The 18,407-nt window shown below is 46.5% G+C and overlaps 1 protein-coding gene across 1 annotated transcript in view; it reads left to right on the top strand.

Annotated features, from left to right (window-relative positions):
* ak9 (adenylate kinase 9) overlaps positions 1-18,407 on the top strand; it is a 404,375-nt gene that overhangs the window by 19,929 nt on the left and 366,039 nt on the right. Inside the window, exons 6-8 of the mRNA XM_067985304.1 lie at positions 3,931-4,032; positions 10,279-10,418; positions 14,547-14,727. Of these exons, the coding sequence (XP_067841405.1) occupies positions 3,931-4,032; positions 10,279-10,418; positions 14,547-14,727 (423 nt within the window). The remainder of the gene's footprint in view (positions 1-3,930; positions 4,033-10,278; positions 10,419-14,546; positions 14,728-18,407) is intronic.

Here is an 18,407-nt window from a genome sequence, read left to right as displayed (position 1 = left end):
CCCCCCTAATTATAGCTGTTCCCTTATTACATGCCCCGACTATTTCCTGATTAATACTTCTTCCAGCAGAGTTGCAACTATTAGGAGGCCTATATACTACGCCCACAAGTGTTTTTTGCCCCTTATTATTCCTTATCTCTACCCAAACTGTTTCATTATCCTGATCCTTTGTCCCAATATCTTTTTTCTGTATTACAGTGATTCCTTCCCTTATTAACATAGCCACCCCACCTCCCCTTCCTTCCTGCCTGTCCTTCCTGATTGTTAAATACCCTGGCATATTTAATTCCCAGTCGTTGTCACCCTGCAGCCATGTTTCTGTAATGGCCACAAGATCATACCCATACGTCGTTATTTGTGCCGTTGACTCGTCCATTTTGTTACGAATCATAATCCATAAAATGGGTTTACCATACACTGCCTGGAATGTGATTTTTTTTAAAGATTAAATTGTTACAGATTTCACGTGTTGATATAATCTGTACAAACAGCAGTCACTTTAGCTTCACCTACTATCGTAGAACTCATTAGGTCAATGGTTCAGAAATGAAGATGTATAAGCAAACGTAAATTTTAAGTTAATCTTTTATCAATCTAATTTTTTAATTGTGATTTATGTACGCTGATAACACCCAGCTCTACCTCTCCACCACCTTTCTTGACCCTTCCACTGCCTCTGATTTGTCATGCTACTTGTCCAACACCCAGTATTGGATCAGCAGAAACTTCTTCCAACTAAATTTTGGGAAGACCGAAGCCATTGGTTCCAATATTTATGGGGAGGTAGGGCGGGTGTGGGGGAGCACGATGTCGGTGGGGGGAACCCGACAAGGCCGGGGACGTGGAGGTCCTACCTAATTTAACGGCAGGACCTCATTTATAATTTTTTTCTTCTGTTTCCCACCCGGTGTCGATCAAATTGACAAGCTGGCCAGCTGCTGAGCAGGAAAACCAGCCGGCAGGAGGCCACAACCGGGGGCCCTTGACAAGTGCGATCGTGCGGCAGGCTGGAGGGGGAGGGGGATGATCAGCCACGATTGTGTGGCAGGCTTTAGATCGGGCGTTTGGCGGGGTGAGGGGTTGGTCGCAATCGTGGAGCAGTTTTCAAGATCGGAGCTGGAAGGGGGGAGACCACCAATCACAGCTGGGGCCAGAGAGAGGCTGCGATCGGCAGAAGGGAGGCCGAAGGTTTGCTTTCGGGGCCGGGCGGAGCATGCATGCTCCTCCTGGATCATAAGGAATGCTGCAAAAAGCATTTACCTTTTGGAGCCGGCAGCTTCTGCTTCCATTTCGCTGCTGGGTTCCCCAAGCCATGAAAAACCCAGCCGGCAGCAGTTAAATTTAAATTAGGCTCCCAATTGCACTGTGGGAGCCTGATTTAAATACGATAATGAAGTTTCCCGCCTCTCCAAGACAGGACCATTCGCCTGCCTCGCTATCTGCCGCTGTAAAAATGGCAATGAGTACATGTCTGGTTGGGGACGCATCTCCCGTATTTTAGGGTTTAAACCACCACCCCCCCTGACCTCCTCCCACCCGTTGTGGGCGGGTTAATATCGAGGCCATTGTTCTCGGTCTCCGCCACAAACTCCGTTCCTTAGCCAACGACTCCATCCCACTCTCTTGCCACCGTCTGAGGCTGAACCAGACCGTCCACAACTTTGGCTTCCTATTTGACCTTGATCTGAGCTTCCATCCCCATATCCTCTCCATCACCAAGATCACCTACTTCCACCTCCGTAACATTGTCCATCTCCATCCCTGCCTCAGCTGATCTGCTGAAACCCTCATCCATGCCTTTGTTACCCCTAGACTTGACTATTCCAATGCTCTCCTGGCCAGCCTCCCACCTTGCACCCTCCGTAAACTTAAACCCATTCACATCTCTTCTGCCTGTATCCTAACTCGCACCAAGTCCCATTCACCCATCACCCCTGCGCTCGCTACCTACATTGGCTCCTGGTCTGACAAGGCTCCGATTTTCAAATCTCTCTATAGCCTCGCCCCTCCCTATCTGTGTAACCTCCTTCAGCCGTACAACTCTCCGAGATCTTTGCGTTCCTCCAATCTGGCCTCTTGTGCATTCCCGATTTCCTTCGTCTCAGCATTGGCGGCCGTGCCTTCAGCTGTGTAGGCCCCAAGCTCTGGAATTCCTTCCCATCACCTTTCTTCTCTCTACCTCTTTCTCCTCCTTTAAGGCGCTCCTTAAAACCTACCTCTTTGCCCAAGCTTTTGGTCTCCTGTCCGAATATCTCTTTATGTGGCTCGGTGCCAAATTTTGTTTGATAATGCTCCTTTGATACGCCGTGGGACAGTTTACGACGTTAAAGGCCCTTTATGAAAGCAAATTGTTGTTGTTATGTTGAGGCAAAACTAACCAAGCAATTCATGTTCTTGTCGCTGTTTAGATGAACTGAGACATATGCCAATAATCTCTCCGGGGATTCCCCCAATCTCTTGCTGTAACTTTGGTGGAGGATTGGCGTAAACAGCTGTTTATGACATCTTTCAGGGACTTTTGCCGATCTTCTACCAAAGTTATGGCGGAAACTCCCATGGAAATTATACCCCATAATTTCTTTCAAAGTGAGTAATGACTCTTTAATGAGTAAAAATAACTGTATTTTCCACAGATGTGGTCATTACTATTTAGAACAAGTAAAACATACAGAATTTTAAAACAATAATTTCAAGTGAACAAGTAAAGGATGCTGTCCTATGGAGTTAGCAATTTTGCTAGGAGTAGTTTTACCCTATTTATGTCCCACTGTAATAAACATAACATACAGCTACAGCCATTAAACTATGAGTTAAAAAAAGAATTAACTTGTATTTATGTAGTGCCTTTCATCACCTCAGAATGTTCCAAAGCGCTTTGCAGCCAATTAAGTACTTTTTGAAGTGTAGTTATAGTGTAGGGAAACGTGGCAGCCAGTTTGCACACTGCAAGGTCCCACAAACAGAAATGAGATAAATGACCGTATAATCTGTTTTTTAGCGATGTTGGTTGAAGGAGAATTCCCCTGCTATTCTTCAAAATACTGCCATGGGATCTTTCACGTCCACTTGAAAGTGCAGACAGGGCCTTGGTTTAATACCTCATTCGAAAGTCGGCACCTCCGATAGTGCAGCGCTACCTCAGTACTGCACTGAAGTGTCAGCCTAGATATTTGTCTCTGGAGTGGAACTTGAACCCATGACCGTCTGACTCAGAGGCAAGTGTGCTACTAACTGAGCCACAGCTTAATTCTTAGACCATTGGTATGTTCAGGGAAACCTCTACTCCCTGGACTAACAGTTTTTAAAAGTTTCAGCTCTCACTGGGAGGCTGAAAAACACATTAATATTACAGTAATAAAACTACACAAAACACCTGTAATAAGTTCATTCTGGAATATTCATCCTAAACCTTAAAAATAAAACACCAAAAATACAATTTTACTTAGAAATAAAAAAAATTAAATTGTTTTTGCCCTGCAACCCTTGTCTTATTCTATTCTCAGTACTTTATTTTCTTTCATATAAAAAAATATAGCTAATACTTTAATCTATCTATTTTAATCTACTTCTCCTATTTTTAAAGTTTTCTACATTCAATTTGGGAAAAGATTTTTTGGGGGAGGGGTTAAATACTAAAAAAACACCGTTTGGGGTCTCCTGTTCTCAGTGTAGCACAATGTAACAGTATTGCTAATTTTTGAGGATTTGAAAAAGTCGCAGTGAAAAGTTGTGTTTACTATTAGAGAATGCCCGATCCTTTTCACTCATCTTTAGTTAAAGCAGAATGCCAGCTATAAAATAATGTTCTAAATGCAGATAATTTATGAGTATTTATACAGGTGTTTTTTATTGCAATTTTTATTGTTCAGGACAGTATTCTTTTTTAAATATACATTTTGTTTAGGTGCTTTCCTTTCCTTTGCTCTTTAGTCAGTGATGTCTAAATTGGAATTCATGGGCCTACAACCTGCAGCTGTAGTACAACTTCTACATGACGACGAGGAAGAAGAAATATCAGAAGAAATTGACGATGTAAGTGCACTAGACAGGAAAAAACGGTAATGTTTTATCTGAGACCTGAACTAGGTTTTTAATGCGGTTTTTCAATTTATTTTGAATCCCCCATTCCTCTTCACACCAGGCATCGTCCACATATTAGGATAAACTGACTCTTGCATGGGAAAAACCACTGCAAATGGGTGACCACACTTTAACAGAATTGAAAGAGGATACACAGGCTTAAAGTACTTCACACACTCGTGCTATGTATAAAGAATACCACACTCACAAGGTGGCAGTTTATTTTTCCCCACCAAGTTCACTCTCAATCACTGTTCAGTTGGTGTCATTTTTTGTTCCAGTTGATCCAGAAACTTTTGTTGATGGATTCCTTTTGCATTTTTATACAATGTGTCAACAAAGACTGGATTTAAACACGAAGACCCCGATGTTACCGGGGAGGCGGGATGGCAGCAGGGGGATGACTGGGCGCGTGGGTAACCCGCCCAGTAAAATGGGTCCGTTCCCCACACAATTGCGGGTAAATTGGAGCCACTCGGACCGCGCACCCCCATCACAGGCTGTCAGCTGGAGGAGCCCTATTTAAAGGGGCAGTCCTCCAATGTTGCTCCTGGAGCAAACACCCAAAATTACACAATGGAGCAGCCCAGAGGAAAGGCAGCTTCTAGATTCAGTGATTCCTCACTCCAGGTGCTACTGGATGGGGTGAGGAGGAGGAGGGATGTATTTTACCTGGCGGACGGGAGGAAGTGGCCTGCCTCTGCCACCAAGAAGGCCTGGCCCGAGGTGGCAGAGGAGGTCACCAGCAGCAGCAACGTCTCCCGCACATAGATACAGTGCAGGAAGCGCTTCAATTTCCTAACTAGGTCAGCCAAAGTGAGTACATTTACTCACACTCCATCTTCCACATCACCGCCACCACCCCAAAACTCAGCGGTTGGCCATGTCACCATCACTCACTCACGCCTCTCTACATTCTCCCCTTATAGGAGAAGAGAGCCCAGAATGCATGGGTGAGGGCAAGAACCAGAGGGGGGCCGCAACATCTAGTCATTTGCACAGAAGCGGAGCAGGAAGCACTGGAACTGAGCTGCATCCTCGAGTGCCTGTCTGTCGGGGACGCCGAGACTGGCATCCAACAAACGTCTGGTGACACAACTTTAAAATTCAGCACACACAATAGCAATTGATGTTAACATGCCTTGCCATCTTCAGCACCTCAACATCTGTCACCAGGCTTAATATTGCCTTCTGTTCTCTTACAGGGCCTTCAGCGACTGCCGTGATGGTGGAGGGCGATTCCTCAGAGGACCAGCCAGCCTCTGAGGGGGCATCGTCACATCTGAGCAAGCCATCCACCAGAGCAGATCACACACCTCAGTGGGTCCCTGTCCTCAGTTAGTTGGGGTCGCACATGGTGAGTCACCACACACGTGAGCACAAGCAGCCACTGGTGGCAGGGGCAGCTGTGGAGAGACCGCGTCAGTGGGAACACTCTTCTCCAGCCTCTGCTCAGCTGAACACAGAGGCTGAACCCTGGGGGCCATCCACGAAAAGGAGAATGATCGAGGGGCAGCATCACATTTGTGAGGTGCTGGAACAGGTGCCACGCGCACTCTCCACAATCACGCAGAGGATGGAGGAGTCCAACTCCTGCATGAGTATAATGGTGGCACAGGTAAGGGAGGGCATCTCTGAGATACTGTCACAGGGACGTGAGGGCATCTCTGAGATAGTGTCGCGGGTAAGTGCGGGAACGTCTGCGATGGAGGGAAGGCTAGCCTCCATCGAGCTTCAAGCACGGCTCACCTATGAGTCCATAGAGGCCCTGACTACGGCCCCACAGGTGCAGGTGGAGCAGTCTTTGGAGGGGCCCTCGCGGGCGCCAAAACCCAGAGGACGTAGGCCCAAAGCATCTAATCGGTCATGGCATGAACAACAGCAACCTGCCATTACCTCTGCTGCAGCCACAGGGGATGCACCATGTAGGAGTAGTCGTAAGTGAAAGGCGAAGGTTTTATGAGCACAAAGGGGATGCACAAGGGTGTTTGACGGTTTGTCATGTTTTTTATTTATATTTGCTTTTTGTTAATTGCACATTAAATATTAGTATTGTCACCACTACTGCCACGTCTTGGCCATCCTTGACTGGCTTGTGTAATAAGGCCCTTTCATGAGGTTCACCATGAACGCCCACACATGATGCCACCCATTTCGTCACTTTGCAGTTGTTTTGTTTTGTGCGGGGGGTGGGGGGGTGGTGCCAGTGGTGCTGGTGTGGCTGCTGCTCTGTCCAGGTGGTGCTGACTGGAGTCTTCACACTGTCTGATGTTAGGAGAACCATTCACATACCAGTGACTCCGTGGCCTCACGAGCACCAGGTGAGCCACTGTTCTGCCCGTGGGTTGCTCCTCCTGCTCTGCCTCCTCCTCGGCCTCCTCCTCCTCGTTCTCGTCCTCGTCCTTGTCCACGTCCTCCTCCTCCTCCTCAATATGGGTGGCAGATGTGGATGGGGCCTCCTCCAGCGGCACCCCTCTCTGTTGTGCCTTGTTGTGCAGGGCTCAATAGACGACTATAATTCGTTCCACTCTGTCTGGTGTGTATTGAAACGGACCCCCAGAACGATCAAGGCACCTGAAGCGCATCTTGAGCAGCCCTATAGCCTGCTCAATTGTGGACCTGGTAGCGATGTGGCTGTCGTTATATCGATGCTGTGGCTCGGTGGTGGGGTTCCTCAGAGGTGTCATGAGCCACGTGTGCAGGGGGTAGACCTTGTCCCTGAGGAGCCAGCCCTTGCGGGTGTTGGGTGCGTGGAAGAGGGGCGGGATGTTGGACTCCCGGAGGATGAAGGAATCGTGGCAGTTGCCAGGGTATCTGGCGCACACGTGAAGGAATCTCTTGCGGTGGTCACAGATGAGCTGAGTGTTGATGGAGTGATAGCCCTTCCTGTTGATGAACAGCCCTGGCTTGTGTGGAGGTGCTCGTATTGCTATATGGGTGCAATCGATTACATCCTGCACCCTTGGGAAGCCAGCCACAGCGTGGAATCCTATTGCCCTTTCCGTCTGGCTGAGGTCATCCATGGGGAAGTTGACGTAGTGCGAGGCCCTGTGAAACAAGCCGTTGGTGACCTGCCTTATGGATTTGTGTGCAGACGACTGAGAGACCCCAGCGTTGTCCCCGGTGGCACCCTGGAAGGATCCGGAGGCGAAGAAGTTGAGGGCAGTGGTGACTTTGACAGGAACAGGTAAGGAGATGCTGATCGGACCAGCCGGGAGCAGCTCGGCATGAAGGAGGCTACAGATGTCCATGACTACCTGGCGACTGACTCTGAGCCTCCGTATGCACTGCTTCTCAGAGAGGTCCAGGAAGCAGAGCCTCGGTCTGTCGACCCTATTGCGAGGGTAGTGCCTCCTGCGACGTCGCTCTCTCTGTTGCCCTCCATACTGTTGTGCAGGTGCCTGAAGCGCAGCACTGTGTTGTGGAGCTCCACGTGGCGGAGGTGGACGGCGTGCCTGGCGAGGCTGGTGATGTTGCTCATCCTCGAGTGAAGTGATGAATGCAGCCATAGCCCCCCAACCATGCTGACGGTGTGAGTTTGAGGGGGTCCGCAAAGTAGGTAAATGTGTTTGCACAGCAGAGTTTAGGGTATAAATTAATAATTTTGAGTGGAAAGACAAAGGTGTTGCAGCCAAAAGTTTGTCTGAAGTGACAGAGTGCCCTGCTGCAATAAATGAAGTTTTCCCCCCACCCACCAAATAATCCTTTGCATCTCCCACTGGCTGCTGGCTGAAACACGTCTGCTACAACAGGGAGCGTTTCCCACAGCACGGGAAACATGTTGAGGATCCTTCAAAATTGCACCCCTGCCAAACAGTCCACTCAATGAGGTCTCTCAAGTACCTAAACTATCTGTGTAACTATGCAAAATGATCATCCCGCCGGCTTTAATTGCCTGTGGAAGTCCCGCACACTGGAGGTGCGGGCGCACCCGAACGCGTCACTGGGGAACCCGGAAGTCAGCGGGTTGGAGCCGGGCTCTGGACCCACTCAGGGTTTCTGCCATTTTACGAGCCCCCCGCCCCCAACGCACCCGCTCGGCCATCCGAAAATTGGCCCCTATGTGTTCAATACACCATGGTCTTCTACTTGATGCCTTGTCTTTTAAGCATATCTTGGATCAAAATCTTGCTCCAAATGTTGTGCATGCTCTTTTGGTTTCTCGGAATCAATCTACAAATTGTGCCTACCACTGAATGTTCAGTTTCCCAGTCTATTTCTGCATACTTTTCTGCAGTCTCCATCAAGTTTACAAGCTTGCAGCTGACTCTCTTCTTTGCCCACATAGAAAAGGAAAATATGATTTAAGATGGACCTTTTGTACCCATGAATTGAGTGCCACTTAAAAAATAAGCTCTCTGGTTCCATTGATACACGGTATATTCACAAGCACATTTGCACATTTTGCTGGCATTTTGGCAGGGGTGCAATTTTGAAGGATCCTCAGCATGTTTCCCGTGCTGTGGATGCGGGAACCAAATGTAATATTTCCAAGTTTGCTGACAATGCAAAGCTAGGTGGGATTGTGAGTTGTGAGGAGGATGCAAAGAAGCTTCAAGGCGATTTAGACAATTTGAGTGAGTGGGCAAACACATGGCAGATACAGTATAATGTGGATAAATGTGAAGTTATCCACTTCGGAAGGAAAAACAGAAAGGCAGAGTATTATTTAAATGGTGATAGATTGGGAAATGTTGATGATCAAAGGGACCTGGGTATCCTTGTACACCAGTCACTGAAAGCAAACATGCAGGTGCAGCAGGCAGTTAGGAAGGCAAATGGTATGTTGGCCTTCATTGCAAGAGGATTTGAGTACAGGAGCAAGGATGTCTTACTGCAGTTATACAGGGCCTTGGTGAGACCACACCTGGAATATTGTGTGCAGTTTTGGTCTCCTTACCTAAGAAAGGATATACTTGCCATAGAGGGAGTGCAGCGAAGGTTTATCAGACTGATTCCTGGGATGGCAGGACTGTCATATGAGGAAAGGTTGGGTCCACTCGGCCTATATTCATTCGAGTTTAGAAGATGAGAGGGGATCTCATTGAAACATGTAAAATTCTGACAGGGCTAGACAGACTGGATGCAGGGAGGATGTTTCCCCTGGTTGGGGGGGTCCAGAACGAGGGATCACAGTCTCAGTTATGGGGTAGGACATTTAGGACTGAGATGAGGAGAAATTTCTTCACTGAGGGTGGTGAACCTGTGGAATTCTCTACCACAGATGGCTGTGGAGGCCAAGTCACTGAATATATTTAAGAAGAAGCTGGATAGATTTCTAGACACAAAAGGCATCAAGGATATGGGGAGAGAGCGGGAATATGGTATTGAAATAGAGGATCAGCCACGATCATATTGAATGGCGGAGCAGGCTCGAAGGGCCGAATGGCCTACTCCTGCTCCTATTTTCTATGTTTCTATGTAACCCAGTGCATTCAGCATTTCATTCTGCCCGGAAATTGATCAATGGTATGACTGCAGAGCACTCTGAAATCTGGAGCACCTCTTTAAGTCACTTCCTGAGTTTTGTAACATATGCACTTGGGTGTAACTGCCAATATTTGTGGATTCATCATTTGAACATGTCTTTTCTAATTAGGAGACCCAATATAGCAACTCTCCATAAAACTGCTTATGCACATGCCTAAATAGGAATATCTCTTGTATGTATTTGCATTGAGCTTAATGGCCTATAAATTTGGCACCGCGCTAACCGGCTTACTAAGCCCCCAATATAGCAGGCAGGAATTGCACTGCCCGCCATATTGGGAAAGGAATAAAAATTGTTGTGCAGTGCCCATACCTGAAATAGGCATTAGGCCCTTTGCATATACAAATAAGGGACCTAATGCCTGTTTGAGGCCCCCAATACAAGATTGGTGTGGTATACATTGGGATCACCTGCTGCCTACAAGGTACTTACCTGAATGTGGAACCAAGAAGAGCAGGTGGGCTCTTTCCGACTCCACATTTAAAGAACGTGGGCCACCACTGTGTCGCCCCCTCCCCCACCCCGCCCACGATCGTCTCTGATCCCCTGGCCTCCAATACCCCTGGATTCTGATCTCCCTCCTCTTTTGATGAGTAACTGTATTTTTCTTGCTAAAACCAGCACTAAATCTATTTTTACCTGCACAGGAGAATATTGCACCAAAATGACGTAACTGTATTTCTCTTCCTCTTAATGTCCCTAAACAGGATGATCTGTTGCGATCCGTTGCAGCATTAAAACGTACGGCACCTGGATACCGCTGGCATAGAAGCAAATGGGGTCGAGCATGCCCTGTGTCCTTATTTGAGGGCAACATCGTTGTGGGCAAATCACAGTTTGCTGTTAGGTACAATTTTAGGAAAATTCCTATTTCTGCATATACAGTGATAGTTTCATAATTTTAAAGCTTCAGAATATTTTTTCAAATGGATTTTCTTGTCAGTTTCACAAAGTAATCAATCAATAAGCTATTTGTGCCATCCTCATATGTATAGAGAGAAAATGGTTTTATTTAATGATTTCCTGGAGTCTGAATTTATAAAATTGACAGTATGTCAAATGCATGTTTTGATGGTGATACTTCAGCTTCTAGAGTAAAAACATAAGAAAAGTCAAAGACATCAAAAGATCATTTGGTCAACTGAAGTTTGCCCCTCTAGCACTATGACTCTTTCAGCCTAGTATCCAACTATATTTTGAACTCCCTCAGAGTATGTCTACCAGTCTGCCTGGCAAATTAATTCAGACCTTTATCACCCATTGCATGAAGAAGTCATTCTGATATTTTTGATTTAAATTTATTTTTCTCTAGTTTATACTTATGACCTCTGGACCTACTGTCCTGTCTAACTTTAAAGTAATATCTAAACCATTTATTACTTTCTTCACTTCAGCAATGTTCCCCCCCTTAACTCCCTTTTCTCTAGGCTGCGGAGATTGAGCTTTTTCCATCTTTGTTCATGGTGTATCTTCCTTGCACTTAGAATCAGCTCACTTGTTTTAGCTTGGTTCAGTTGTTTAGCAGTCTCATCTAAGTTAGAAGATTGTGAGTTTAAGGGCTCGATTTTTGGACGTCCGAGCCGGCGGGTTCGTGGCGGGGGGCCTCCGAAAATCGGGGATTCCTGGGGCGGGTCCGGAGCCCGGCTCCAACCCGCCCACTTCTGGGTTCCCCAGTGACACGCTTAGATGTGCGCGCAGACCTCGCAAGCGGGACTCCCACCGGCAATTAAAGCCGGTGGGATCCCACTTAAGGCAATTAATTACATAGTTCAGGTTGTTAGCAGACCTGATTTGTAGGATATTTTAGGAGGGGAGGGATTTTCATCTCAACTGAGCGTGTTTCCCCTACTGCGGGAAACACTCCCAGTTGAAATGGACGTGTGGCAGCCACCAGCTTGTGGTCCATTTGACAGGTGGATGGGGGAGACCCTCACTCATTGCAGGAGGCCACTCTGTCACTTTGGACAAAATTTGGCCTCCACCACCCTCCTCCTAACAATAAAATTCACCAACTTGGAACCTCAACCCCGGTGCGCAGGCACGTTTACCTACCTTGCGGACCCCCTCAAACGTACATCTTCCGGATGGGGGCCGCCATAGCTACAGTCATGACCACCTCGGAGGATAAACAGCGTCACCAGCCTCGCCAGCCACGCCTTCCATCTCTGACACGTGGAGCTCCACAACACAGTGCTGTGACACATCCACCTGCACAGCAGGAGGGAGGGCAACCGCAGAGAGAGATGTGTCGCAGAAGGCACTACCCTCGCCACAGGGTCTACAGACCGGAGCAGCGGTGCACACGGAGGCTCAGAGTCACTCGACATGTAGTCGTGGACATCTGCAGCCTCCTTCATGCTGAGCTGCTCCCTGCTGGCCCGAGCACCATCTTCTTACCTGTCGCTGTCAAAGTCACCACTGCCCTCAACAACTTTTCCTCCGGATCCTTCCAGGGTGCCACCGGGGACATCGCCGACGTCTCTCAGTCATCTGCACAAAAGAGCCTTGCAAATACACCTATACCCACTCTGCAGTGACACAATGGGTGGCATCAGTTGTGGGTCTTCATAATGATCCTCAGGAAAGGGCATTATTGCACAAACCAAACAAGATTTGCAAAGACGTGGCAGTAGTTGTGACAATATAATATGTAATATGAGTTGATCAGAAATCAAATATAAGTAAAAACCATGACAAACCCTCAAACACCCTTGTGCATCCCTTTCATGCTCACGACACGTTTGCCTTACGCTTCCTACTACACATATGTGATGCAAGCCCTGTGGCTGCAGCACAGGTAGTGCAGGTTGGGTGAGGCTGACCGTGAAAGAGATGCATGAGAGGGTGAGTATGAGATAGAGCCATGAGATTGTATGAGGATTGGGTTGAGTGGTAGTGGTGGGATGAATACTAGCGAGGTGAGTAAGTGCAGGTATGATGAGGATGAGCTTTGAGTGGGTGTGAGGAGTGATGTGATAGAGTAGTATTGGCAGTGCAGAAGGAGATGTGGGGTGGGGGCGGTGATGTGGCAGATGGAGTGTAGGGGAATGGGTAAGTGTACCCACTTCGGCTGACCTACTTTGGTCATTGAAGCGCCTCCTGCACTGTATGCAGATGCGTGATATGTTGGTGGTGCAGGTGACTCCTCTGCCACCTCGAGCCAGGCCTTCGTGATGGCAGAGGCAGGCCACTTCCTCCCGTCTGGGCTGCTCCATGCTGTAATTTTGGCTCCTTTCTGCAGCATCAGTCAGTGGAGGACTGCCCCTTTAAATAGGGCTCCTCCAGCTGACAGCCTATGATGCGGCTGCGCAGTCCGCCCGCTGCGCAGTTTTCCAGCGGGAAACCCGGAAGCAAAGGTAAGTGCCTTCAATTAGGCTGTGATCGCGTGCGGAGCACCCCGAATTCACTGGGCGCATTATCCACGCGCCCAGTCGATCCCCCGCTGCCAACCCGCCTCCATCCTAATATGGAGCCCTAGTCTTCAAGTTTGTGCTCATCATGTAGGCTGACACTTCACTGAGTACTGAGGGGAGTACTGCATTGTAGGATGTGATATTCTTTAGATAAGATATTAAACTGAGTGCCCAACTGCCTGTTCAGATAAACAATAAAGATTCTATAACAGAGAGTTTACCCACTATCCTGGCTAACATTTCTCACTCAACCAACACTACCATAACAGATTAACTGCCCATTCATTTCAGTGCTGTTTGAGACCTTGCAAAGTGCAAATTGGCTGCCTTGTTTGCGTCCACAACAACAGTGACTGCGCTTCAAAAAGGAATTCATGTGCTTTGAGATGTTTCTCAGATAGTGATAAGGCAGTCTATAAAGTGTAAGTCTTTTTTTCAGTCTTGTGACTCTGCATCTTCTCAAATGCTTGCACATTTAATTTGTCTGTGATTATCAGAACTGCCCACAGTATTCCCAAGTGTAGTCAGACCAGTTTATTGTACAGCCATAGCAGAAACTCAGTAACCTTTAGTTCCACTGTTCAGTCTGTATCCCATCATTTTATTCACTTTTTTTAAATGCATCGTTACATTTTCCAAAGTTATAATGATAGTAACTAGTTCACTTGTACTCTCAGGTCCCTATACAAATCTCCCTGTACTAATTCTATTCCTTCCATTTGTACTTATATAGATGGAGTAGATACTGGAAAGAATGTTTTATTGTTGGACTTGGCTTCTTTAGGTATCCTCATCTAGAGGGTCCTTTTTGTACCTCTAACATCTCCTTTAAGTTGTTTTTCTTATCCCTGTATGCCTAAAATCCACTTCTCTCCTTACCGGCTTTGTATATTCAGTATTTTTTTAAATTTCCATGTTAATTGTTCTAGTCATTCATTTTGGAGACTTTTCTTTTACGTTATTTTTTTTTAAACCTAACATTTATTTTTCCTCGGAATATGCTTGTCCTGCTTATTCAGCGTTATGCTTTTAAAAGTGTTCAATTTTTCCTCAGCTAAGGTGATTTTCAGCAGTACTTCTCAGCAAATATTTGTTTTAATTTCTTTTTCATTCCTTCGTAGTTTGCTTTTTTGAAGTGATATATTTTTGTTTTGGTCTTCACCGGGTGCTGATTTCCAGATTATCTCAAACTGAATTATTAGTTCCAAAATAATTCCACTACTTCAAAATTATGAATGCTGTATTGATTGCTTGCAAGAACCTGGTCAAGTTGGATCATTAATAGGTTGGGTTAAAAAAATGTTTTTTTGTCCAAAGTGATTAATTCTGATTCTGACACTTCAATTCCATTTGGTCATTTACAGCTTACATTATAGTCACTATGATTTTCACATTATTGTACACACATATTCTTCTTTACTGATGACAGATTATACTATTTCTATCCTTCTCTTGCCCGGTAGAGTTCTATAACAGATCTTTATCATTAACCCTATCCTACGCCTATTTAGTTTCAAGTTTAAATATGTATCTAGTGTTTGTAATTTTTATCCATTTTGCAGCTTTTTGGACAAAATGTACATGCTTTCATCTGAAGAAGCTTTGAAAAAATTTCTCTCCAATCCTCGGCCATATCTTCTCCCTCCACAGCCTCGCCCACCTTGCAAGGTTGTAATATTGGGGCCAAAATCTACAGGAAAGACCACTCTCTCCAAGTTGATTGCACAGAAATATGATGCAAAGGTAAAATGATTGCATAGCTCCATTCTATGGTATGTGCTTTATTATGTATAGTTTATCCACTTATATATTGATTTACTCATAACTTTGCTTGCAACAGCGTTGACACCCATCATCAATGCCTCTCTGATGATAACAGGGGTAGGACAGGCTGTTAACCATCCCATTTCTAGATGGGAATTTATGTATGACAACCACGATCTCCTCTTTCTAGTAGCCAACTTACGGAGGCATGGAATTCGTCACAAGTGAGACTGACAGATTTGAATGTCAGGCAGCCCTATGATTTGAATATAACTTCTGGTATCTGAATTAAGCACTTCTTTTCCACTTCTATTTAAACCTGCAGCTGAAACTGAAAAATTTGCTGTTTAGGATCATCTTAAAATTAATATTTGTTTTGAGGTTTTATAGAGTAATGATAATGGGAGACTTCAATTATCCCAATATAGACTGGGACAAGAACAGTGTAAAGGGCAAAGAGGGGGAGGAATTCCTGAAATGTTTTCAAGAGAATTTTCTGAAACAGTGTGTTTCCGGCCCAACCAGAAAGGAAACAATGCTGGATCTAGTTCTGGGAAATGAAGTGGGGCAGGTGGGGCATGTTTTAGTGGGGGAGCATTTGGGGAGCAGTGACCATAATATCATTAGGTTTAGAATAGTTATGGAAAAGGACAAGTAACAATCAAATGTGAAAATGCTTAACTGGAGAGGGGCAAATTTCAGTGAGTTAATAAGGAATCTTGCCCAGGTGGATTGGAATCAAAAATTGGTAGGCAAAACAATAATTGAACAATGGAAGGCCTTCAAGGAGCACTTGGTTCGGGTATAGAGTAGACACAACCCTACGAGGGGGAAAGGAAGGGCATCCAAAGCTAGAGCTCCCGGGATGACTAAAGGTATAGCGATTAAAATGAAACAGAAAAGGGAGGCTTATGCAGAATGTAAGGGTCATAATACAGTAGAGAACCAGGCTGAAAACAGAAAGTACAGAGGAGATCTAAAAAAGGGAATAAGGGGGGCAAAGAGAGAGTATGAGAATCGATTAGCAGCTGACATAAAAGGGAACCCAAAAGTCTTTTATAAACATATGAATAGTAAAAGGGTAGTCAAAGGCAGCGTGGGACCAATTAGGGACAAAAAAGAGATCTTCTTGTGGAGGCAGAGGACATGGCTGAGGTACTAAATGAATACTTTGCATCGGCCTTCACTGGAGAAGAGGATGCTGCCACTGCAGCAGTAAAGGAGGAGATAGTAGCGATATTGGATAGGGTAAAAATAGATAAAGAGGAGGTACTTAAAAGATTGGCACAACTCAAAGCAGAAAAGTCACCAGGTCCAGATGGGATACATCCTAGGTTGCTGAGGGAAGTGAGGGTGGAAATTGTAGAGGCTCCGGCCACAATCTTCCAATCCTCCTTAGATATGGGGATGTTGTCGGAGGAATGGAAGATTGCAAATGTTACACACCTGTTCAAAAAAGGGGAGAGGGATAAACCCGGCAATTACACACCAGTCAGCCTAACATCAGTCATGGAGAAACTTTTAGACACAATGGGGGTGATTTTAAACCCCAAGAACGGGTGGCTGGGGGCGGATGGGAGTTGAAAATAGTTGTTTTTTGGGTCGCGACTGCAACCTGGCTTTATTTCTGGGTTTAACACTGGCGCGTAAAAGTACAAGCTTCCCACTGGAAATCCCTCTATGGGTGATATGGGCCAAGTGCAGGCAATTGGGACTAGCTTAGTGGTATAAACTGGGCGATATGGACATGTTGGGCCGAAGGGCCTGTTTCCATGTTGTAAACTTCTATGATTCTATGAAAGTCCGAAAATTTTGCGGTTGCGACCCAAAAAAACAACAATTTTCAACTCCCATCCACCCCCAACCCATCCATTCTTGGGGTTTAAAATCACCCTCCATAATCCTGAACAAAACAAATTGGCACTTGGAAAAGTATGAGCTAATAGATAAAAGTCAGCACAGATTTGTTAAAAGAAAATCGTGTTTGACTAACTTGATTGAGTTCTTTGATGAAGTAACGGAGAGGGTTGATGAGGGGAATGTGGTTGGATGTTATGTATATGGACTTTCAAAAGGCATTTGATAAAGTACCACATAATAGACTTGTCAGCAAAATTAAAACGTGGATACAAAATTGGCTAGGGGACAGAAAGCAGAGAGTAGTGGTGAACGGTTGTTTTTCAGACTGGAGGTAAGTATACAGTGGTGTTCTCCAGGGGTCAGTATTAGGACCACTGCTCTTTTTGATATATTAGTGACCTGGACTTGGGTATAGATACAATTTCAAAGTTTGCAGATAACACGAAATGTAATAAACAACATGGAGGATAATAATAGGCTTCAGGAGGACATAGACAGACCGGTGAAATAGACAGACACATGACAGATGAAATTTAATGCAGAAAAGTGTGAAGTGATGCATTTGGTAGGAAGAATGAGGAGAGGCAATACAAACTAAATGGTACAATTTTAAAGGGGGTGCAGGAACAGAGATACCTGAAGGTGGCAGGACAAGTTGAGAAGGCTGTTAAAAAAGCATATGGGATCCTGGGCTTTATTAATAGAGGCATAGGGGTCGATTTTAGCACCCGCTAAAATCGGCGATTCCCGGGGCGGGTCGGGAGCCCGGCTCCAACCCGCCCACTTCAGGGTTTCCCACTGACGCGCTCACATGCGCGCGCAGCCCCCGCATGTGGGACTTCCGCCAGCAATTAAAGCCGGCGGGGTGCCACTTGAAGTACTTAAGCAGGTACTTCAGGCTGTTTACAGACCTGATTGATCTGTTATATTAGGAGGGATGGGATTTTGCAATTGACAGAGACTGTTTCCCGTACTGGGGGAAACACTCCCAGTTCAAACGGACGTGTTGCAGCCAGCAGCCTGTGGCAGCTGCAAAGGTCCATCTGACAGGTGTGGGGGGAGACCCTCACTCATCGCAGGAGGCCACTCTGTCACTTCGGACAAAGTTTGGCCTCCACCACCCTCCTCCTAACAATATAATTCACTGACCTGGAACCTCAACCCCGGTGTGCGGACACACTTACCTACCTTGCGGACCCCCTCAGACGTACACCTTCCGGATGGGGGCCGCCGTAGTTGCAGTCATGACCTCCTCGCCGGCCACGCCGTCCGCCCCTGACACGTGGAGCTCCACAATACGGTGCTGTGACACATCCACCTGTACAGCAGGAGGGAGGGCAACCGCAGAGAGAGATGCATCGCAGAAGGCCCTACCCTCGCCACAGGGTCTACAGACCGAGGCTCAGCTTCCTGGACCTCTCTGAGGAGCAGTGCATACGGAGGCTCAGAGTCAGTCGCCAGGTAGTCGCGGACATCTGCAGCCTCCTTAATGACGAGCTGCTCCTGGATGGACCGAGCAGCATCTTCTTACCTGTCGCTGTCAAAGTCACCACTGCCCTCAACTTCTTCGCCTCTGGATCCTTCCAGGGTGCCACCGGGGACATCACCGGGGTCTCTCAGTCGTCTGCACACAAGTGCATAAGGCAGGTAACCGACGGCTTGTTTCACAGGGCCTCGCACTACATCAACTTCCCCATGGATGACCGCAGCCAGGTGGAGAGGGCAGTTGGATTCCACGCTGTGGCTGGCTTCCCACGGGTGCAGGGTGTAATCGATTGCACCCATATAGCAATACGAGC

Source organism: Heptranchias perlo, chromosome 5 (genome assembly GCF_035084215.1).
Source record: "Heptranchias perlo isolate sHepPer1 chromosome 5, sHepPer1.hap1, whole genome shotgun sequence".
Classification (NCBI taxonomy): domain Eukaryota; kingdom Metazoa; phylum Chordata; class Chondrichthyes; order Hexanchiformes; family Hexanchidae; genus Heptranchias; species Heptranchias perlo.
Note: the sequence above shows the minus strand (reverse complement) of the source record. Positions and strands in the feature narration are given on the sequence as shown.